The sequence below is a fragment of the Nyctereutes procyonoides genome, unplaced genomic scaffold (genome assembly GCF_905146905.1).
Source record: "Nyctereutes procyonoides isolate TBG_1078 unplaced genomic scaffold, NYPRO_anot_genome, whole genome shotgun sequence".
Lineage (NCBI taxonomy): Eukaryota > Metazoa > Chordata > Mammalia > Carnivora > Canidae > Nyctereutes > Nyctereutes procyonoides.
The window spans coordinates 1,145,244-1,169,621 of NW_026575133.1; the positions used below are offsets into that span (position 1 = coordinate 1,145,244).

General features: G+C 39.7%; 1 protein-coding gene across 1 annotated transcript; it reads left to right on the forward strand.

Annotated features, from left to right (window-relative positions):
* The first annotated feature begins 3,207 nt into the window (after window positions 1-3,207).
* Window positions 3,208-24,062, forward strand: LOC129493856 (cytochrome P450 2C41). Its single transcript, XM_055300452.1, has 9 exons — window positions 3,208-3,415; window positions 5,501-5,663; window positions 5,833-5,982; window positions 9,774-9,934; window positions 12,318-12,494; window positions 15,368-15,509; window positions 15,669-15,856; window positions 20,591-20,732; window positions 22,982-24,062. Exons 1-9 carry the CDS (start codon window positions 3,251-3,253, stop codon window positions 23,161-23,163), a joined length of 1,470 nt encoding a protein of 489 aa, XP_055156427.1. The 5' UTR covers window positions 3,208-3,250; the 3' UTR covers window positions 23,164-24,062.
* The last annotated feature ends 316 nt before the right edge of the window (window positions 24,063-24,378 follow it).

Below are 24,378 nucleotides of genomic sequence, written 5' to 3' on the forward strand. Positions count from 1 at the left end.
AACCTTTGACATGATACTGGATACATTAAGGAGGAGAAGCTACCAAATAGGCATAAAAAGTCTTCTGGGGTCCTGGCAAATTTTTCTTGGTCTGTTGCTGATTTCACAGTATGTGTGTTCAGATGATAACTCCCTGAGCAGAACTTTTAAGACTTTATATATATCATGCTTCAATGAAAGGTTTATTTACAAAGAAACAATTATATCCAGAGTACTATGTCACTGTGGAGGGCTTCCTGCTGAAGCCCCCTACCTATACCCCACCCCCACCCCAACCATCCATTCAGGCCGTGATGGGAAATCCCTTCAGTGTGTGATGTTACCAAACTGGGAATTAAAAAGCTGAATTCTAAGACAAGGTCTTATACTGGATGAATTGATGACAATTCACCTCACCAAGTCACCAAAATGAATGTAGGGATGACACTAGGGATTTGATTCCTTCCATCTTGAATCACCTGTCACTCTTGTTTTATAAAGAGAAAGGGCCAGGCAGGAGCCTCAGCAAGAGGAAGGAGCAAGCAGGGAACCCATCTCCCAAGTAATAAAATAATTGCTATTAAGAGAGCCATGGAAAGGTGCCTGGCTGCATCAGGCAGTAGAACATGCAACTCTCCATCTCAGGGTCGTGGGTCTAGCCCCACATTGGGTGCAGAGCCTACTTTTAAAAAAAAGAAAGAAAGAAAGGCTATCGAGTTCATTAAGTAGTGTGGCTCTTTTAGATCTAGGGCTAGGTGAGTGAGTCAGCAAATTAATGCTTCCCTTTTGTCTTTGGTAAATTACAAAGTTTCAGCAAGCCCTGGACTCGACTTTTAAAGGTTATAAATCTTTTCTGACCCCTGTTTTAATCAATGCATTCTGCCATTATTGACTCAAATGTTTATTTGAAAGTCACTGACAAAGATAGTTCATGGAATACTGGATCATACTCAGTGTACATTCAGTAAATGTGGAGAAACTTAGTTGAACTGAATGTTTTTCTTGTTGGGAAGCTTGCACCACTCAGGGCATGTGAGCTCTGAACTCTACCACCTGCAATCTGTGTGTCCTTGGCAAAGGTGCTACAGCCCTGAGGCCCAGCTGCCTCATCCTTAAAATGGGAATATTATTTTAGGCAAAGGTAACTGAGTATCAAAAGAGAGATGATAAGAGGCACCTGGGTGGCTCAGTGGGCTAAGCATCTGCCTTTGGCTCAGATCATGATACTGAGGTCCTGGAATCTAGCCCTGAATCCAACTCCCTGCTCAGCACAAAGTCTGCTTCTCCCTCTACCCCTCCACCACCTCCACTCATGTGCTGTCTCTCTGTCTCTCAAATAAATAAATACAATCTTTAAAAAAATATGATGATAGGTATGAAAATTCTGTAAATTATCAATATCCCTGTAATCATGAGTGATAAAACATAACTGGGGTCTTGATAAAACTTGTTTAGTAAAATAAATAAATAAATAAAATAAAATAAAATAAAAAAACTTGTTTAGTAAAAGAGCTTAGAAATAACTGCAGTACTCAATTCAGAGGAAATATATTTACAGAACATCACTTTGTACAAGCATTACCATTAGTGATCTGAAAATGCACATCTATTATTCCAGTGATATCTAGACCTTCAGGACCACTGAATGTCATCCATTCAGGTCTTCATGTTGTAGTGCTTCTGAGGACTTTTTTTTTTTTTTTAAGATTTTTAAATACTCTTTACACCCAATGTGGGGCTCAAACTCACACCCTGAATATCAAGAGTCCCATGCTCCACCCACTGAGCCAGCCAGATGTCCCAGTTTTGTGGGTCAATTTAATGAATTCCCTGAATTCCATTCTCTGGCTTTTGTTTTAAAATCTTCCCTGCTGGGGGATCCCTGGGTGGTGCAGTGGTTTAGCACCGCCTGTAGCCCGGGGTGTGATCCTGGGGACCTAGGATCAAGTCCCGTGTCAGGCTTCCAGCATGGAGCCTGCTTCTCCCCCTCTGCCTGTGTCTCTGCCTCTCTTTCTCTCTCTCTGAATGAATGAATGAATAAATAAATAAATCTTTAAAAAAAATAAATAAATAAAATCTTCCCTCCTTTGCTGTGCGTACTTCATTCCATTATTTTTTACAATGACAGGCCAAAAAAATCAACAGAAGGTGCTATGTCTAGAGGTCACAGCGAGGTGGAGGAAATATTTTCTCAAACCTCCTAAATTATTGGAGATTGGCTCTTCTGTTATCTGAGCAAGTTTCACTCCACAGTGATGGAGTGTGCCTCACTGTGTGCCTATTATAAATAAATAAAAAAAATTTTTTAAAAAAAGTTACATTACCTAGCTTATGGTTTTGTTTTGTTTTTTAAGATTTATTTATTTATTTATTTATTTATTTATTTATTTAGAGCAGGCGCAGAGGGTGGGGCAGAGGGAGAGGGAGAAACAGACTCCCTGCTGAGCAGGGAGCCTGATGCAGGGCTTGATCCCAGGACCCTGAGATCGTGACCTGAGCCGAAGGCAGACAACCAACTGAGCCACCCAGGCACCCTTCTAGTTCATTCTTAATGTTAGTACAATACACTAAAATATTTCAAAAGGCTTTCATTTTCTAGGACAAAATATACTGGTGTTCGATAAAACATCCAAGGATAAACTTTTTTTGTATATAAAGATTTCCCCCGAATCATGAATTCTCAACTGGTCATTAATCTGAGAATCCAGAATGTTTTAAAATTCTTTTTTTTTAAGATTTTATTTATTTATTCATGAGAGACACACACAGAGAGAGAGGCAGAGACACAGGCAGAGGGAGAAGCAGGCTCCATGCAGGGAACCCAACGTGGGACTCGATCCCGGGACTCCAGGATCACACCTGGGGCTGAAGGTAGGGCCAAACCACTGAGCCACCTGGGCTTCCCTGTTTTGCAGTTCTTGTGATCAAATTATTTATTGGCTTTCAATTGGAACCACCTAAAGTGTTCAAAAAAAAAAAAAAAAGAAAAAGAAAACCCAAACAAACAAAACCCAAAATATTACCAGTACCTGGACTCCATCCCAGACCTGTTAGATCAGAACCTCGGGCATAGTATTAGATAGAAGCAAAAGAAAAGAACACCATTAAAAAAAAAAAAAAAGAACACCATAGTTTTATCTTTATCAGTGGGCCAAAGTCCCTTCAAAAGAGAGATTAAAGTAAATCCAGCTGATGGATTATGAGTCACATGTTGCAGGGAGTGTTACAAAAGCTTTAGATTTCAAGCTCACAGTTGTCCAAGAAAGCTTTCATGGATCCAGTTGTGGTTCTGGTGCTTTGTCTCTCCTGTTGCCTTCTCCTTTCACTCTGGAAACAGAGCTCGAGGAAGGGGAAGCTCCCACCTGGCCCCACACCTCTCCCTTTTATTGGAAATATCCTACAGTTAGATAAGGACATCAACAAATCCTTAAGCAATGTAAGTATGTTTTATGCTCCTTCAGCAGTTTGCAAAGGGTATGTATGTTAACCTCTACTTTTAAATAAAATGTGTCTATTAAAATTAACATATTAAAAATATTGGGATCCCTGGGTGGCGCAGCGGTTTAGCGCCTGCCTTTGGCCCAGGGCGCAATCCTGGAGACCCGGGATCGAATCCCACGTCGGGCTCCTGGTGCATGGAGCCTGCTTCTCCCTCTGCCTATGTCTCTGCCTCTCTCTGTGTGACTATCATAAATAAATAAAAGTTAAAAATATATTAAAAATATTGAGATATATCTGTAAAGCAAATACTCCTTGAGAAGCATAGTCAAGAATAGCAGAAAAAGGAGCATCTGGCTGGTTCAGTAAGTAGAACATGCAACTCTTGATTTCAGGGTCATTAATTCAAGCATTACATCAGGCCTAAAGCTTACTTTAAAAAAAAATTACTGGAATAGGAGTGCCTGGCTGGCTAAATCCATAGAGCTTGCAACTCTTTTCTTTTTTTTTTTTTTTATTTTTATTTATTTATGATAGTCACACACAGAGAGAGAGAGGCAGAGACATAGGCAGAGGGAGAAGCAGGCTCCATGCACCGGGAGCCCGTCGTGGGATTCGATCCGAGGTCTCCAGGATTGCGCCCTGGGCCAAAGGCAGGCGCTAAACTGCTGCGCCACCCAGGGATCCTGAGCTTGTAACTTTTGATCTCAGGTTCATGAATTTGAGCCACACATTGGGCATTGAGATTCCTTAAAAAAAAAAAAAAAAAAAAAAAAAAGGAATAGTGGAATAACATAATGTGTTCTATGAATAGAGAAATATTTAGGCTGTTCTGTGGTAGCATTAAAATAATAAAGTTCAGGCACCTGGGTAGCTTAGGTGATTGAGCATCTGACTCTTGGTTTCTGCTCAGGTCATGATCTCAGGGATCAAGCTGTCATTGGGCACCAAACTCAGCACAGCTCAAGGTTTGCCCTATGCCCCTCTGCCACTCCCACTCATGCTCTTTCTCTGTCTAAAAGAGAAAAGCCAAGAATTCTGCCTTTTTTGTTTGTTTCACAGCCTTTTGCTATGATTTCTGCCTGAAGATAAATGGTAAGAGAGGTGTTTTGTGATTAGAGATTTCATTCAAGAAGTCATCTACTAGTCTGTGTGTTTAGTTCAATAGCCATGAAATTGAAGTCTGGAGAAGCAATTGTGCCTGATATCAAGGAGAGAACTCTAGGTTCAGAACTAGCATGAATGAATGAAAAACAGGAAATCATCAGGGTCAGCATCCTCCAATTCTGTACAAAGCTGCTGTCCATATCCTGTGAACGGTGCAGAATAGAAGAAATTGTTCTTCCATGAGATACTGTGTGTCCTTTCATGTTAGTAATACCAGCAGATCTCAAGCTGGAGTGGGCATTAGCACTATCTGGGGTGATTTAAAACAAACAAACATTTCTAATATCTATCATAAGGCTCCTGAATCAGAATCTCCGGGGGCTAGGGGTTCCTGGCTCAATAGAGCTTGTGACTCTTGATGTTGGAGTTACGAGTTCAAGCTCCATGTTGGGTGTGAACATTACTTAAAAATAAAATCCTTTAAAAATAAAATAGAATAAAAAAAGAATCTCCAGGGGACGAGCTTTATGGGTGATCCTGAAACAGTTCGGTACTGGTCCCAAAGCTAGGCACTGGGGACTCAGACATCAGAGGTTGGCCAACCTAAGAGGGTTGAAATTTGAGTGTTCTGTTATTAGACACTGGAAATATACAGGAAATTCTTTGAGCTTCAACCTCTTTATCTGTAAAACAGGGTAAATAAGCCTAGCTCAAGGTATTGATGTGATGATTAGTTGTAATAATCTGAGTACCAATTGCGCAGGCCATTGCCTGTCATATCAGAGGCCCTCTATATGTGTCAGCTGTGTCAATCTTATTCATATATAAGATCCAGAAATATTGAAGCCACGTGCAGAATAAAAACATCGACAATATGATGATATCAGGCTTAATCATGCACACATACAAAAATCATGCACAAAATATAAATTGTGACTTCTTTTGCTAATATATATTTTTCCTTTGAATTTCTCAGCTCTCAAAAGCCTATGGCCCCGTATTCACTCTGTATTTTGGCATGAAACCCACTGTTGTACTGCATGGGTATGACGCAGTGAAGGAAACCCTGATTGATCTGGGAGAAAAGTTTTCTGCAAGAGGACATTTCCCAATAGCCGAAAAAGTTAGTGAAGGACACGGTAGGTGTGCATGTACACATGTGTTCAGCACTGGTTATAGGGTTGGGAAGGATGGAAAACAGGAATTTGAAGAACTCAGCAGAACTTGGCCCATCATGAGTCGCCCAAGTATCCGCTTCCTCCTCCTTGCCTATGGCCTTCCCTCCAGCTTCTGTTCCCCCTTTGGTAGGAATCCTTTTCACCAGTGGAAACAGATGGAAGGAGATGCGACGCTTTGCCCTCACGACCCTGCGAAATTTGGGGATGGGGAAGAGTGACCTTGAGAGCCGAGTTCAAGAGGAAGCCTGCTACCTTGTAGAAGAGTTGAGAAAAACCAATGGTGAGTGATTCTATAGCTCTGGCCTTGGCCGATTGTTCTCTTGTCTCCTGATGTCCTTGGAAACATTTCAGCCTCGTGTGGCGAAACGGGTGTAGCAGAGAGCCACAGGAGCTTCTATGTATCTAGGCTTGCCGTGTGTGTCCTTTCATGACTTGTGCATACAGTGTGGGTATAAAAGGTCATTTAATCCTTTTCTGTCCCAAGTGTGTTTATTTCCAAATCATTACATCATAAATGTAAAACATTAGGGGACTCATTTTAAAACAAAAAAAATTTTTTTAAAGATTTTATTTATTCATTCATGAGAGACACAGAGAATGAGAGAGGCAGAGACACAGGCAGAAGGGGAAGCAGGCTCCATGCGGGGAGCCCGATATGGGACTCGATCCCGGGGCCCCAGGATCACCCTCTGAGCCAAAGGCAGACGCTCAACCGCTGAGCCACCCAGGCATCCCATGGACTCATTTTTTTTTTTACAGAGTTAGAACAGTATTTTTTCCTATACTGTAAATGTGGGTTACCTATTTCAGAACATGTCACCAGGGTATACTTGTCAAGTGGACACAGTGGAAGCTACCTCATCACACCCTTATGGTGCTCATGAAACCAGTGACATGTGCTTTTACTTAATTGGTCTATATGTGTTTAGTCAACTTCATTTTCTGGCTAGTAATGATACTTTTTATGGTTGTAATTGCTTAGGCATCTTTACTGCTGCCCTCATTAATTTTGATGTCCCTGTCAACAACTATTTTGTTTATTTACTTATTTTTAAAAGATTTTATTTATTTATTTGACAGAGAGATAGAGCCAGAGAGCACAAGCAGGGGGAATGGTAGAGGGAGAGGGAGAAGCAGGCTCCCTGCTCAGCAAGGAGCCTGATTCAGGGCTCAATTTCAGGACTTCAGGATCATGACCTGAGCCCAAGGCAGATGCTTAATGGACTGAGCCACCCAGGTACCCCAACAACTATTTTTTTAAGTTTTTATTTAAAATTCTAGTTATTTAACATACAGGGTTTTTTTTTAATTAGTTTCAGGTGTACAATGTAATGATTCAACACTTCCATATGTCACCTGGTGCTCATCACAAGTGCCCTCATAATCCCTATCACTTGCTTAACCCATCCCCCCACCCACCTCTCTTCTAGTAACCATTAGTTTGCTTTCTACAGTTAAAAATTGTGATGGATGAAGTGCTTGTCATAATGAATCTGTCAGTCTGGATTCCAAATTACTCTGTTTTTAAATTCTTTCTCTCAAATGAAGTGAAAGATTAAAAACCAGATTTTAGCTGTGAATTTCACAGGCATGCACACACACACACACACACACAAGATCTCCCAAATTATCTCAAGGTCTTCCCAAATTATCCCTTAGGTTTTAAAATAAATTTTTCTGAAAGCTTAGTGTCCTTGCATGTTTCAGCTAACAAGGGGTCTGGAATAACAGCTAACTAAAATTCCCTCTCCTTCCTCATTTTTTATTCTGGTCACCTTTAATTACATTGATGATATGAAGTTGAAGGCTTTTACAGATAAAGTTTATTGATCATTTGATTATAGAAATTTCATTGAAAGGGCACCTGAGTGGCTCAATGATAGAGCATCTATCTGCCTTTGGCTCAGGTTGTGATCCCAAGGTCCTGGGATCAAGTCCCACATTGGGCTCCCCCGCAGGGAGTCTGCTTCTCCCTCTGCCTATGTCTCTGTACTATTAAGTTTTATATAGTTGTTTGCCTGCTTATTTATGTTCTCTGAGTCTCTCATGAAAGTGTTTATGTGCCTCCTGTGGTAGAATCCTCTTTCTTGGGACGCCTGGGTGGCTTAGTGGTTGAGCGTCTGCCTTTGGCTGGAGTCATGATCCCGGAGTCCCTGCATGGAGCCTGCTTCTCCCTCTGCCTATGTCTCTGCCTCCTTGGGTCTCTCATGAATAAATAAATAAAATATTTTTTTTAAAAAAGAAATTTCACTTAAATACTTCTCACTAAAAACAAAACCTTTCCTCTGCTTTCTCTGTAAAATGGCAGAGTTGACCTAAATGATAGTCCAGTTAAAAATTTAGAACTATGGTCTTTAATGTTTATATATAGAAATACTCCAGAATTCCACAAGAGGGCAGGCTGTTCAAATAAGTCTGGGGCCTGACTGGTAATGATGGACATTATTTCCTAGAGAGGAAAAGTATTATTATTTTCTATATTGCAGTAAAGAAATACAAGGACCCTGTTTATTGCCTTTTATTTATTTTTATTTTTTTATCTTTTAAATAAATTCCATGCTGAACGTGAGGCTTGATCTTATGACCATGAGATTAAGAATCACATGTTCTATCTACTGAGCCAGAGGCAACCAAGGACTCTATTTACCAATTTGTTCTTTTCTGTTTGCCCTGGTAGTGATTTAAGTTTGACATGGAGATTTCTTGTTTTACTTCTATTTTAGGCAAACAAATCTGTACTATAATTTATATTCATTTGTGTTAGTTTTTCTTCTCATGCAACATGGATAGCTTTTGCTTTTTTAAGTTTATTTTGTTCACCAAAATACCTGAATTTTTCCATGATCTTTCTTTCTTTGATCTTTTCCTCTGCTGGTTTTACACATGGTTCACTTCAACTATTCATTATATATAAAAGGTTTCCAGGTCACTAGCTATTTTCTTCCTTCCTACTCGAGTCTACAAGCTTAACAGGCAGGTGTGATTCTGCATCGATAACTTGAATTATTAGTTGTTTTTTTTGTAAAGGTTTTATTTATTTATTCATGAGAGACCCAGAGAGAGAGGTAGAGACACAGGCAGAAGGAGAAGCAGGCTCCCTGCATGGAGCCGGATGTGGTATTTGATCTCTAGCCCCCGGGATCACACCCTGAACTGAAGGCAGATGCTCAACCACTGAGCCACCCAGGCATCCCAGGTGTTTCGTTTTTTTTTTTTTTTAATTTCTTTTTTTATTATTTTTAAGTAATCTCCACACCCAAATTAGGACTTGAACACTCGACTCCAAGATCAAGAGTCACGTGCTCACTTCACCTACTGAGCCAGCCAGGTGCCCCCATTAGCTGTTTTCAAAAGTGGTTTCTGGGCAACTGGGTGGTTCAGCGGTTGAGCATTTGCTTTTGGCTTAGGTCGTGAGGTCGTGATCCCAGGGTCCTAGGATTGAGTCCTGCATCGGGCTCCCTGCATGGAGCTTGCTTCTCCCTTTGCCTCTGCCTCTTTCTGTGTCTCTCATGAATGAATAAATAAAATATTTTAAAAAATAATAATTGAAAGTGGGTTCTTTATTTTTTTTATTTTTTAAAAGATTTTATTTATTTATTCATGAGAGACACAGAGAGAGAGAGAGGCAGAGACACAGGCAGAGGGAGAAACAGGCTCCATGCAGGAAGTCTGATGTGGGACTTGATCCCGGGACTCCAGGATCACGTCCTGGGCCAAAGACAGGCGCTAAACCACTGAGCCACACAGGAATCCCAAAAGTGACTTCCTTAAAGTTTTTCTTTTGCTCTTCAAAATAATAGTTACCTTGGGTCCGAATCAAGTAAACAAAGATAGTGATCTAATTGGAGTATTTGGAGAACTATTATTAAACAAACTAGGATAGAGTAGACATTGCATTTAAGAGAAAAGTGATGTGTTGATTTTAAGCATGCTGAAATTTTTGCTGATAAAGGGGATTGCTAGGTAGATATTGCTTTAGAGATTCTAAAAATTGTCATTACCTATTATCAACAATAAAGACTTTTATATGCGTGTTTTAATGGTATTTTATAAATTTTTCCTCTTCTTTAGCCTTACCATGTGATCCCACTTTTGTCTTGGGCTGTGCTTCCTGCAATGTGATCTGCTCCATTATTTTCCAGAATCGTTTTGACTATACAGATCAGACTTTACTTGGTTTCTTGGAAAAACTTAATGAAAACTTAAGGATTTTGAGCTCCCCATGGATCCAGGTGAGGTCAAGATCCTCTCTTTTCTCTGACAAGTTCAAAATTGTGTATGTATCATTCTGTGAAGTGAATGAAAACTGGGCATTTGGATATTATAATGTGGTAACTGTGGAAATGAAATTCTTCATCCTCCCTGAGATTTTTTTTTAATTTGTTTTGCTTGCTATGGGTTTATTTTGCTTTTTGCTTTCTATAGGCTATAGATGTTTATTTAGTGACTTTTCTGAACCGGTTTGCTAAGTCTCTTCTTTGTCATATATGGTCTCTGAAATCTTTGATTCTTTAACTTGTGTTCAGCTAGTGTTTTGATGGAGTTTTCCTTGAATGGGACGAGCGGAAAAGAAGGGAGGAGGAGGGGGTGTGGGGAGAAAGAGAGGAGAAGGGAGAGGGAGGGAGGAAGAAAGGGAGGGAGGGAAGAAGGAGGGAAGGACAGACTAAAGAACTCTTCCAAATTGGTTCTGTGCTGGGGCACTCCCTTCAGTGCTTTTATCAGACTGTTTTCAATTCTTTCTCAATCCTGTTGCTTACACACTGAGCCAATATCAGCCAGAGGTGAAAGCTTAAGGTTTTTTGAGGTCTTTTCTTAGCCTATGTCCTGTTTTCTGAATTTTAAAATGTCTAAATTCCTCAGTATTCATGGGTACTTTTGAATGCCCTGATTTCTAGAAGATATTCTCTCCCCAGCATCTGGTGCTCTATCTTAAATAATCTTTGCCTCAGGAGGCTGTGGATTATTCATTTGCCTTACAGAAGTTTTGAGACATGCCTGTTGCTTTCCCACCCTGAGTTCTAGGTTAGATGAAACAAAGACAAAAGTCTGTGTCAGTCCTTCAGATTACCCCAGAGAAATTGCAATAGAGTAAAAACACAATATTTTGTAAAATCTGCTCTAGTCTCTTGAACTAGAAACCAGAGTCCCACACAAGGAGCTTCCCTTGTTAAAACCACTGCCAAACTGAGGAAGGAGGTGGGACAGGGGCAAATTAAATATTCCACAAGCTTCCCCACCATTTTCAAGTTGTCTTTTTCTTGATTCAGCATTCACATGATGGCTATAAGCCTTTGTTTTCTAGAGTTCTGACAAGTTGATTCTTATGGTTTTTGCTAGAACTTTTAAAAAATATTTTATTTATTTATTATGAGAGACACATACACACACACAGAGAAAGAGAGGTAGAGACACAGGCAGAGGGAGAAGCAGGCTCCATGCAGGGAGCCCGACGTGGGACTCCATCCCAGGTCTCCAGGATCACACCCTGGGCCATAAGGCAGATGCTTAACCACTGAGCTGCCCAGGTATCCTAGTTTTTGCTAAAAATTTTCGGCCTTTTTTTTTTTTTTTTTTTTTTGAGAGTCCTGCCTTTGAAGGTGTGTACTCTGACATTTTCACTGGTCATACTCAGTGGAGTGAATTTTTGAATACCATACTCCTCTCCTGCCCAGGGCAAGCGTCATGGAGTGTACATCTGGGAAGGATAGTTGAAACCTTTATTTCACAGACAAGAAGACAAATGTCCAAATGTGGAGCTGGTGGAATTCAAGCCCATTGACTCCCTGGCCAGTGGTCTTTCCAAGGCCCAGTTTTGGTAACTGTCCAGAAACATGCCCGCAGCAGTTAATGGGCATTCAGGTCCTTGCTGAAAGGTTCCTTTTGCCCACAAGGTTTGTCCTCCACTCACACTTAGTGACCTCTTCATCATATTCCTTCACAGAAATATGTTAATTTAGGAAGGAGGAGAATATCTCCTTCAAGCAGAGAAAACCTTTGGGACCATGGATGCCACCAGGGAACACTGATGAGGGAGTAGCTTGTGCTATGAATTAGGTTTTGCCCAAACTCCCTTAACTTCAGTCTTTTTTTTTTTTTTAAGATTTTATTTATTTATTCATGAGAGACAGAGAGAGAGGCAGAGACACAAGCAGAGGGAGAAGCAGGCTCCATGCAGGGAGCCTGATGTGGGACTCAATCCCAGGTCTCCAGGATCACGCCCTGGGCCAAAGGCAGGTGCTAAACCGCTGAGCCACCCGGGCTGCCCAACTTCAGTCTTCATCTATAAAATATGAATCATAGTAATTCATGGCATTCTATATTTCAAGGTTGTAGGGAAGAATTAATATTAAAAAATGAGAGAATGGAAGTAAAGATGCTTTAATACTATAGGGTTGATGTATGATGTATAGGAGAATATCATGTATCATCATCTGGTCAGAGTTTCCCCTCAGGTTCTCTATGAGCACAGAGGATTACTTTATACATACAATACAAAATGCTCCCCCAGAAGACAGAGACCATTTTTTCTTCATCTCATTTTTTAACCAGGGCTTGGCATGTTTTATATATGCTTTCAAAACTTTTTAACTTTATTAATTTTTTTTTATCTTTAAGGCCTACAATAGTTTCCCTGCTCTCCTTCATTATCTCCCAGGAAGCCATAACACAATATTTAAAAATTGTGCTTTCATAAAAAGTTACATTTTGGAGAAAATAAAAGAACACCAAGAATCCTTCAATGTTAACAATCCTCGTGATTTCATTGATTATTTCCTGATAAAAATGGAACAGGTAAAATGCAGATCAGTTATTTGTTTACTTGTGGTTTTTGGCTCACTGATTTGTTCTCTCCTTATTGAGGATATTTAAATTGTCAGGTAAGAAATGCTTGACAAGCACTTTAGGTACTTATGTATGCATAGATCTGGATTGAACATCATAGAATGTGTTGTAAAGAGCTAATTCTAGAGAAGGAAGTTCCTTCATCTGAGGCCATCATTACTTTATCCAATCACTTTGTAACTCTGCTCAGAAATGAGAAACCAGTGAGTAGCCTAACATGGCAAGATGTCAATGATAATGATGAAGATGATTGTCAAAGAATTGTCCCTGGATTTCAATTGGACTGCTCAAATCACATATTCTAGGTGGAATGAAGTGAAGAAACTGGTCAAGTGGTTTGAAGAAAGTAGAAGAGCGAAGAGAATTACTTCCACTCTCTGCTTTCTCTGCCATTAGGGCAATGATTTTTATCTTTCTAGCGATCAGCTGATTTGAGAATCTGATTAAAAGTATGGTCACCTTCCCAGAAGAATGTACCTATGTGCATGTTTTTGTATTTTGCACATATTTTGAGGGATTTCCTTAACACTAGTAAGACTCTCCACTGATTCTAGGCTAAGGAAGTCTGACATCTCTCATACTTCAATTAGCAGTATTTCCTTAATACTACATTTAAAAACTGCATTGCTCCTCTGGACTTCATGATAGTATTTAAATTCTAGCTTATTATTCCTTTTGTTGTTGTTAATATCTTCACATAGTATAATTCACATACCATACCGTTCCCACATCTCAAGCACAATTCAGTAATTGTGTATTTTCAGATTTGTGCAACCACCACCACAATCAATTACCGGACATTTTCATCACCCTCAAAAGAAGCCCCGTAAGACTGAGTACTCATTCCATTATTCTCAAAGCCTTCCAGCTTCAGGATTCACTATTCTACTTTCTGTCTCTATAGATTTACTATTCTGGGTGTTTCACAGTAATGGATTTATACAGTATATAGTCTTTTGTTCTAGCTTCTTTCACTTCATTCCTTAGGCATAAAATTAGGCATAAAGTTGATAACCTATGTGTATGGAAGCACTGATTCTTCAAATTTACTTCAACAGATGGAAATGCTAATAATGGTTTATAACTGACCTATTCCTTTTCCTGGCCTTACAGTAATTTGGGGTTGGCAAGGTTAGAAAAGTGTGTGATGTTGATGTTACCAGTGGGTCTAGCAGTAGAGCCATTGAGGTTAAGCCTGCCTTAATGGAGTTGATGACATGTTAGGCATGCCACAGGTCTTGGGGATTGTAAGAGTCTTATTAATGTTGGCCTAGAGGACTGGATAGGAAGAAATTTTTTTGTGTGTATTTTAGTGACTTTCTTAGTCAATATTTCAAATGGCCACGTTGTTGTTGTCAATTTCATGTCACCCTTATCTTAAACCAACTTCAGTTGTCCTTGTGAGGTGCTTTTACTCCACTTAAAATTTATGAGATCTCTTTGTAGTCAGTCTCTTATCCTCAGCATCTGCCTCACTCTCCTTCATCCACTATGGGTGGTTAATGCTCAAATTTTCTGTCTTCATGTCTGTAATATTCTATTTGTATCCCCATTAATTCCTGCACTTGTTTCCTAAACCAAACTGCCTCCTGCCTCACATCTGGAGTACAATAGCAGCTGGCCCCCTTTTGTCTTTGTAAATCCATTCTCGGGATCCCTGGGTGGCGCAGCGGTTTGGCGCCTGCCTTTGGCCCGGGGCGCGATCCTGGAGACCCGGGATCGAATCCCACGTCGGGCTCCCGGTGCATGGAGCCTGCTTCTCCCTCTGCCTGTGTCTCTGCCTCTCTCTCTCTCTGTATGACTATCGTAAATAAATAAAAAAAAATAAAAAATAAATTAAAAAAAAATAAATCCATTCTCACAATAATCTGTTCTCAGATGTGCTGCCATGTTAGCTTTTGCATATTTTCAACTATATAATGAGTTTTTAGGCAATATGGAGTCCATAGAAATTCTATAACAGAAGAGGAGAATTGCAAACTCTTGATCATGGTTTATGCCATTTTTCAAGATACGGCTCTAATTTACTCATTTCTATCAGTTAAGATTGCATTTGCCGACCAACAAGAGAAAACCCAATTAACAATGTTTTAAAGAAATAGTGGGTTTATTTACCTCATGTAGAGAGGATATCATGTTGAGCAGTCCAGGACTTGTACAGTAGTCCTGAAGTATCATGGACTCAGGTGCTTTCTTCCATTTTTATTTAGCATTCTTTGTTTTTGTTTTTGTTTTTGTTTTTTTAAAGATTTTATTTACTTATTTGAGACAGAGACCGAGATAGTGAAGGAGATCGCGAGAGAAAGTGGGGAGGAAAGGGAGAAGCAGGCTTGCGGCTGAGCAGGGATCCCCATTCGGGCCTTGATCCCAGGACTCCGGGATCATGACCTGAGCCAAAAACAGATGCTTAACTGACTGAGCCACTCAGGTGCCCCTTTATTTAGCATTCTTAGTATGTAGGCTTCATGTTCATGTTTCCAGATGATATCTATACTGCCTCCACCTATATGTGTGTGTAGCTCTGCAGTAAGAAGAAGGAAGGAAAGAAAGTGACATCAATAGGCTATTGGTAAGAAATGGATTGCTTGGCCAATTTAGCTGCAAAAGAGGCTAGGAAATGAAATTTGTAGGAAAGCAAAGGATAAGGGAATAGGAAATAAAGATTGGGTCAACTAATCCAGACAATTTTCCATACCATACAGTTGTTATTTTAACACTGCAGTTTCTAAGTTTGCTTAACTTTATAACGATGTGTTACTTTGGATTAGTTGTAATCACATATCCTGGTGAACCAGTAAATACTTACGCCAAATAATTCCTAGGAAAAGCACAACCAGCCATTGGAATTTACTTTCGAAAACTTGAGAGCTATTGCCACTGATTTGTTTGGAGCTGGGACAGAGACCACAAGCACAACCCTACGATATGGTCTCCTGCTCCTGCTGAAACATCCAGAAGTCACAGGTATGGCCAGCATGGTGGGCAGAGTGTGCTTTGGGGCATAAAACTGATGTTTATAATGATGTTGGAATACCTTCAAAGGGTTCATATTACCTGAATTGGCATGTCAACGTATGTATGCATTTGCCTCTTCGTTCATCAGTCTCATTTGTATTTTATCAGTGAAAGTCCAGGAAGAGATTGACCGTGTAATTGGCAGACACCAGAGCCCTCGCATGCAGGACAGGAGTCGCATGCCCTACACGAATGCGGTACTGCATGAGATCCAGAGATACATTGACCTTCTCCCAAAAAGCCTGCCTCATGCAGTGACCTGTGACGTTAAATTTAGAAACTATGTCATCCCCAAGGTAAGATGTGTTTCTCCTACACCTGACTTCAGCGCTCATGAAGTTCCCATATTCACAGTATGGTTTCAAACCTCTACCAATATTTATGAGAAAAGTGTGAAAATCATACTTGGGGCAGCTTGATGGATTTTGTGCTGTTTCCAGTTTGAGACTATACATTTTTTTTTAAGATTTTATTTATTTATTCACGAGAGACACACACAGAGAGGCAGAGACCTAGGCAGGGGGAGAAGCAGGCTCCCTACAGGGAGCCTGATGCGGGACTTTATCCCAGAACCCCAGCATCACAACCTGAGCCAAAGGCAGACTCTCAACCACTAAGCCACCCAGGTGCCCCAGGCTATAAATTTTTACAACAGGTTTCAGTATCTGGTTGTGTAAATTTTCCAAATTTGTTCTATTTCTTTAATATTGTTTTAGCTACTCTTATCTGTTTACATTTCCAAATAAATTTTAGTATCAGTTTAATCAATTAATCAAAGCTCTTGGCAGTGATTTTTATCAGGGTGATAGTAAATTAATTTGGAAAGAATTGACATGTTGAATCTTTCAATTCATGGTTATGGTATATTCTCCAATTTATTTGGGCTTTCTTTAATTTTTTTCAATATTTTCCGTGCAGTGGCTTGTACATCTATTAGTTTTTTCCTAGATAAATGATATTTTTGATGTTATTATAAAAAGTATAATTTTTTAAATGCCTATTCTACTTTTTTGGAAATATAATTGACTTTATTATTTTGAATGCCTTATCTCTAGCAACCTTTATTACTAGACTTGTCTTTATTATTTAATTGGCTTTATTATTTTGAATGCCCTATATCAGCAACCTTTCCAGATACACTTATCGTTGTTAATAATTTGTGGATTTGTAATTTCCAACTACACAGTTCTGTGATGTGGTTTAATATTTGTTTTAATAACTACTATTTGAACTTTAAATTTTATATAGTTACAATTATATTTAATTTAAAGATAAGTAACCATGGATCACTCACAGCCACTGTGTTGGACAGGATTGTTCTAAGTTGTTTTTGTTTGTTTTTTTTCTGTAATACTTAAAATCTTATCTTAAAACCATCCTTAATTCTGCAATACTAAAAACTCAAAAATTAAAAATAAATATGTTTGCTGCAATTTCATCCAGGGACCAAAACCTAACTTGAACTGAAGTGAATCTATTTATATCCTTGTTGATGCCGCTTTGTGTAAATATCATATTTTGCTAAAGAAATATCAATGTGGGGGCACCTGGCTGGCTCAGTTAGTGAAGCATGTGACTCTTGATCTTGGGGTTGTAAATTCAAGCCCTATGTTGCATTTAGAGATAACTTAAAATAAAATCTTAAAAAAAAAAGGAAATATCAATGTGTTTGATTATATGGTACTACATTATTGGGAGTATTTTACTTTATTTAAAGATTGATTTATTTGAGGGAGAGAGAAAGCAAAAGAGAGCACAAGTAGAAGGAGAGGTGTAGAGGAAGAGAGTTCCAATTGCTCTAGACACCCTCCACCACTTGCCATTGTTGGTGTTTTTACATTTTAGATACTAAAAGTGCTTGTGTAGTGATATCACATTTTGTTTTACTTCTATTTTCTGGATGGACAATGATGTTTTGCTTCTTTTCATATGCTGATTGACTATTCATATATATTTTTTGGTAGAATGCTGAAGTAATATTCCTATAAGGTAAGGTCATTTACTTATTTAATTATTGCAATCCTTTATATATTTTATATGTAAGTCTTATATCATATGTAGGTGTTGCTAACATTTACTCTAAACCTGTGGGTTGTTTTTTTTCTTTCTTCCTTATGTGTTCAAAGAATGTCTTTCAAAGAGCAGAAGTTTTGGATTTTGTTGGAGTCCAATTTATCAATTGTTTCTCTTTTGACTTGTGCTTTTGTGTCCTACCTTAAAAATTTGTTGCTGACATGTGTTCCCAAATACTTGCCCTTATGTTTTCTTCTATGAGTTTTATACTTTCAGTTTTTATATTTAGGTCTGTGACCCATTTACAGTTCATTTTTATTTATAGTGTAAAGTGGTAATTGTATTTTTTTGTTGTTTTTCTGGATATCCAGAACTTGTCCCAGAATCATTTATTGAAAATATACTTGCTTTTTAAATCTTACAGTAACACTTCTACGTATTACTTGTCTTAAGATATATAAAGCAATAATTTTGAAAACAAAATTATAGATTTTAAATATGAGAAACTTAGAAGATGGAATTTCCTTCTAATTTTTAATTTAAAAAATTAAAAAATATAAATAGCATTTAAACACACGCAATGGCTCTGTAATGTCTTATGTATATATAAATAGTATATATGAAAATGTGTATACATTTATATTTTAAGTGCATATCTACCTATGTCCATCAATCTTTCTCATTCCTAAATACTGCGGTATGTGCCTTCTAAGAACAAGGGCTTCCTTCAGAGTAATAACAGCATTCACACTTAAGGATTTATCATCTATACAATAATTTTATCTAATATATAGTCTATAATTATATTTTTTTCAATTATCCTAAAATATCATTTATAGCTTTTTTTGAGGAGGCATCTAGTATCTTTTTTTTTTCCTAAAGATTTATTTATTTATTCATGAGAGACACAGAGAGTGAGAGGCAGAGACACAGGCAAAGGGAGAATCAGGCTCCCTGTGGGGAGCCTGATGCGGGACTTTATCCCAGGACCCCAGGATCATGACCTGAGCCAAAGGCAGACACTCAACCACTGAGCCACCCAGGTTCTCGTGGGGGCATCTTCTGTCTAATCAAAGAATAAGTATGTAATTTGATTATCTGTCCCTTTTGGCCCCTTTTGTGAAGATCAGTTCCTCTTCCTTTATTTGTTTCATTTCAGTACGCTTACAGTTTTGAAGAGTCCAGGACAGTTGTCATGTAGAATATTCCTCAGTCTATTTTGGTGTGGTTTTGGTTTTGTTTTGAGATTAGATTCCAAAGCTGTGTTTTGGAGAAGAAAATTACATAGATGATGTATATGTCCCACTACATCACATTTTGGCTAGAGACATGTAATATCAATTTATACCATTATTGGTGATGCTAAGGCAATCACTTATTAAGGAGGTATCTGCCATAATTCTCTACTGCTGAGATTCTATTTTTCTTTTTTTTTAATTTTTATTTATTCATGAAAGTCACAGAGAGAGAGGCAGAGACATAGGCAGAGGGAGAAGCAGGCTCCATGCACTGGGAGCCCGACGTGGGATTCGATCCCGGGTCTCCAGGATCGCGCCCTGGGCCAAAGGCAGGCGCCAAACCACTGCGCCACCCAGGGATCCCTCTTTTCTTTTTTTTTTTTTAAAGATTTTATTTATTTATTCATGACAGACACAGAGGGAGAGAGAGAGAGAGAGAGAGAGAGAGAGAGAGAGAGAGAAAGAAGAAGAAGAAGAAGAAGAAGAAGAAGAAGAAGAAGAAGAAGAAGAAGAAGAAGAAGAAGAGACACAGGCAGAGGGAGAAGCAGGCTCCATGCAGGGAGCCCGACGTGACTCGATGGCAGGTCCCCAGGATCACACCCTGGACTGAAGGCAGGCATTCAACCGCTGAGCCACCCAGGCGTCTCAGTAAATACATTTTAAAAATAGAATCTTGTCAGGCTCCCTGTATGGAGCTTGCTTCTCCCTCTGCCCATGTCTCTGCCTCTCTCTCTCTCTCTCTCTCTCTCTCTCTCTCTGTCTCATGAATAAATAAATAAAATCTTTAACAACAACAAAACAAAACAAAACCAACAAAAAAGACTCATATGCTGTATCAACTGAGCCAGCCAGGTTCAGATCAGACTTCAATTTTTTTTTAAGGATTTTATCTATTTATTTGACAGAAAGAGAGCACAAGCAGGGAGAGTGGCAGGCAGAGAGATAGGGAGAAGCAGGCTCCCCACTGAGCAAGGGCCCCAGGACCACGACCTGAGCCGAGGATAGACACCCAACCAACTGAGCTACCCAGGTGCCCAAGACCTCTATTTTTAAAAGTCCTATGAACAGATTACTAATACTCCCGACATTTCAAGAGCCAACAGAGGCTTCAGTTTTTATTTATTTATTTATTTATTTATTTATTTATTTATTTATTTTCAATTTTTTAAAGAATTTATTTATTTATTTATTTATTTATTTATTAAGATTGTATTTATTTATTTGAGAGAGAGAGAGCATGAGCAAGGGGAAGAGGAGAGGAAGAGGCAGAGGGAGAGAGAGAATCCCAAGCCAAATTTGTGCTGAGCTTGGAGCCCAACTTGGAGCTTGATCTTACGACCTTGAGATCCCAATCTCAGCTGAAACCAAGAATTGGACACTCAACCAATTAAGCCACCCAGGCACCCCTAGACACTTCCATTTTAAACCATAATCCACATGAGGTGCATGAAAACTGAGGCGATGAAATAGAGCATGAGTGGACAGACACAAGTGTCCAAACATTGTGATCAGTGGAGGTGATTCAGAGGTCTGGTGCCCAAGTAACCAAGTGCTCAGTATTTCAGACCCTACTGGAGGCCATTTTAGCATCCTGACTAGCATGGCCTTAATATCATCCCAGTTTATTACTTGGTCTGTCTAGCTGAAAATGCCATTGCTCTTCTTTGGACCTGGGATTCCTCACATATAGATCAAAATATGGAACGAAGTGATTTGCCACATTTCTTCCAGCTCCACACCTTCTTTATAACCCAGCTTATCTTCGTCTGTTCATTCCAGGGCACAACTATATTAATATCACTGTCTTCTGTGCTATCTGATGAGAAAGAATTCCCCAGACCAGAGATATTTGACCCTGCCCACTTCCTGGATGATAGCGGCAACTTCAAGAAGAGTGACTACTTCATGGCTTTCTCAGCAGGTAATAAGAATTAATTTCCTGGGAATCCCTGGGTGGCTCAGCAGTTAAGCTGAGGATTGAGTCCCACGTCGGGCTCCCTGCATGGAGCCTGCTTCTCCCTCTGCCTGTGTCTCTGCCTCTCTCTCTCTCTCTCTCTGACTCTCATGAATAAATAAATAAAATATATTTTTAAAAAAAGAATTAATTTCCTTAGGTGCTGAAGGGGAGAAAATATTTTGGGGGAATCAGTTGAAACTTACATGGTACCTGCTCAAGCTGGATAGATTTGTTCTTTGTCCATGACCAGAAGCATCAGTCCCAATGCCAATGCACTTTCCCCTACTCACCATACATCCTCATTATTGGAACTTTGGCTCGGTGACCCCGTTCTTCCAAAGTGAGAAAGCTAGAGAATTAAGTTCATTGAATTCTGCCTCTAGATATATCACTGAACCACCAAGAGCTCCTCTTAGCAGATGAAACTCATTTAGACTTTACTCTCTGGCCATATATAACTCCTCAAATTTGAATTAAGTATCTTCTGTGTGGGATGTCTGTATCTGACTTCAGCTCAGGTCATGATCTCAGGGTCCTGGGATTAAGTCTTGCCTTGGGCTCCCCACTCAGTAGGGAATCTGCTTGTCCCTCTGCCCTTCCCCACCACTCTCTCTCTCAAATAAATAGATAAATAAACAAAATCTTTTAAAAAAGGTATCTTCTATGTGATATCCCTTACTGCCCAGTTATATAATATATATAAGTATCCATAAGCACAGAACAGACACCAAAGAGGCTCACACTCTAGTGAGGGAGGCAAATTAGTAAATCTAGTAAGACTAGTGTTGCGGGGATCCCTGGGTGGCGCAGCGGTTTGGTGCCTGCCTTTGGCCCAGGGCGCGATCCTGGAGGCCCGGGATCGAATCCCACGTCGGGCTCCCAGTGCATGGAGCCTGCTTCTCCCTCTGCCTCTCTACCTCTCTCTCTCTCTCTCTCTCTCTCTCTCTCTCTGTCTCTCTCTCTCTCTCTCTCATAAATAAATAAATAAATAAAATCTTAAAAAAAAAAAAAAAAGGAGGGCAGCCTAGGTGGCTCAGCCATTTATCACCGCCTTCAGCCCAGGGTGTGATCCTGGAGACCTAAGATCGAATCCCACGTCGGGCTCCCTGTGTGGAGCCTGCTGCTCCCTCTGCCTGTGTCTCTGCCTCCCTCTCTTTCTCTCTTTGTGTCTCATGAATGAATAAATAAAATATTTTTTTTTTTAAAAAGGAATTTGAGCTGCCTCACAGGGGACAGGGAGCAAGGAAAAGAAGAGAAGGCAGCACACTTTTACAAAGTGGACCATAGGAGCAGGAGATTATAGAGGAAATGACATGAGACATAGGTCCTGAAAGAAGTATAAGAGAAGTGGACCTTAACCAAAGGGAACAGCATGAGATAAAGCTGGAAACTTAATGGAGTGTTGGAGATTGATGATGAGTGGGTTTGGCTAGAACTGGAAGTAGAGGGTACAGAGGATGGAAGGAGGGATATGGAAGGTCAAACTGGGAACAGAATGTGGAGGGCCAATTTAGCCCATTTGGCCTCATCATAGGACAAATTAAGGAGACATTGAATAATTTAAAGTGAGAGAGTGACACTTGTAGACATGTGTTTTTGAAATTACATGAAGGGGGCACCAGGGTGGCTCAGCGGTTGAGCATCTGCCTTTGGCTCAGGGTGTGATCCTGGTCTGGGATTGAGTCCCGCATGGGGCTCCCTACCAGGAGCCTGCTTCTTCCTCTGCCTGTATCTCTGCCTCTCTCTCTGTGTCTCTCATGAATAAATAAATAAAATATTTCTTAAAAAATGAAATCACATGAAGGGAAAAAAAAATCTTTGTCTAAATTTTATGCCCAAGGTAGAAAGGGAAACACAGATATATGAGTTCCCTTCTCTTAGTCCTCCCTCCAATGCACTTGGACAGGTGGGTGTATTTCTACAAGAATTTGTGGAAACTGGAAATGTGAAAAGAGCAATTATAATATGGGAATACATAATGAAGTGCTTGATATAGGCCTGATACTCAAGAGATATTTGTTGAATAAAGAGTTCCCGTGAAGATACTCAGTGAATAGCAACCATTTCTATCCTTCTATCCATCTGTCCCTCTAACCTTCCTTACGGCTATCCATCAGTAGAGTCATCCATCAGATAATTTTTGTGACATACTTTTTGGGGCAGTTCAAAACATAGCATTCAAGGAACAAATCCCTTGTGTTTGTTATTTTCAGGAAAACGAATTTGTGTGGGAGAAGGACTGGCCCGCATGGAGCTGTTTTTATTCCTGACCACCATTTTACAAAAATTTACCCTGAAACCTCTGGTCGATCCAAAGGACATTGATACCACCCCACTTGCCAGTGGGTTTGGCCATGTCCCACCCACCTACCAGCTCTGCTTCATTCCCGTGTGAGGAAAGGCAGACCACCTGCCTGCTGCTGTGCTATTGTCTGTAGATCCTCTTCCTCTGGGGTATCATTCATCTCCCTCTCACTACTGGGGATGCTTTCCCAGACCTTATCTCATATTTCCCCATTCCTTCCATTCCCAGTGAACATCCAACCTCCATTAAAGGAAAGTCTCCAGAATTTCTTTGCACAAATGCTGTGCTGTTTTTTATACTCTGTTACACGTGTATTTGCCACCACATATGCTAATACTTATCTAATATTGAGCTGTTATTATGTTATCCCTGTGAAATGAAACAAAATGATTAGTATAAGCAAACACAGAGCCATTTGTCCTCTGCATGTTCTAAATGGAAACCATTATCATTTGCTGTGCCAGTTCTTAGACTTTCCTTCTTTTGTGCACAATACTGGTAAGAAATGGAAGAAAATAGAGTCCAAAGAGGCCACTCTGTCCTCATGATGATAAGCACAGAGAGGGGCAAAGGGGGAAAGGGCAGGAAAGCTCTTTTGGCTTTGTGTCATCTACAGTTCCTTAAGCTTGGATTTGAAAGTGAGAAAAGTTGTGTCCAGGAGCCAGGTAATAGTGAGAAGATCAGTGATAGGGAGGAAAAAATAATCAGTGTAGAATTCATTTCTCTGCTTTGGGCCAGTGTGACCACCAAAGATTTGACATTTTCTTAGTTTGTGTTTCGAACTTAGAGTTAAGTATTAACATATGCTTTCATATTGCTAATCAAATCTTCTAAGTGTCATTCTTTGCTCCCTGACCTAGAACAGAATCCCTGGGGCGGTGGGTGGGGGACATCACTTCCACCACATTGTTTTATATCTAACACATGTGTGATGCTATGATCCTAAAGTCTTTATTTTTTATTTTATTTTATTTATTTATTCATGAGAGACACAGAGAGAATGAGAGAGGCAGAGACACAGGCAGAGAGAGAAGCAGGCTCCATGCAGGGAGCCCGATGTGGGACTTGATCCGGGACTCCAGAATCACGCCCTGAACCAAAGGCAGACGCTCAACTGCTGAACCACCCAGGTGTCCTGCCAGGGGAAATTTTAAATGATAAAAACATGGGCAAATGATTTGGATGGACAAATTACAGAAAAGGAAATGAAATGGTGACTAGGTACATGAAAACATCTTGGAAACAAAAGGTACTCTTGACCTTAGCCAAAAAGCTGAGAAGCAATAGAAATAAAAGGTACAAATT

What these genes read in the sequence shown, in the direction of transcription:
- LOC129493856 (XM_055300452.1), top strand. Translation starts at nt 3,251, where the DNA reads ATGGATCCAGTTGTGGTTCTGGTGCTTTGTCTCTCCTGTTGCCTTCTC. An exon ending in TCCTGATAAAAATGGAACAG is followed by an intron (nt 12,495 to 15,367) that starts GTAAAATGCAGA and finishes AATAATTCCTAG; the next exon opens with GAAAAGCACAACCAGCCATT. An exon ending in GAAACATCCAGAAGTCACAG is followed by an intron (nt 15,510 to 15,668) that starts GTATGGCCAGCA and finishes GTATTTTATCAG; the next exon opens with TGAAAGTCCAGGAAGAGATT.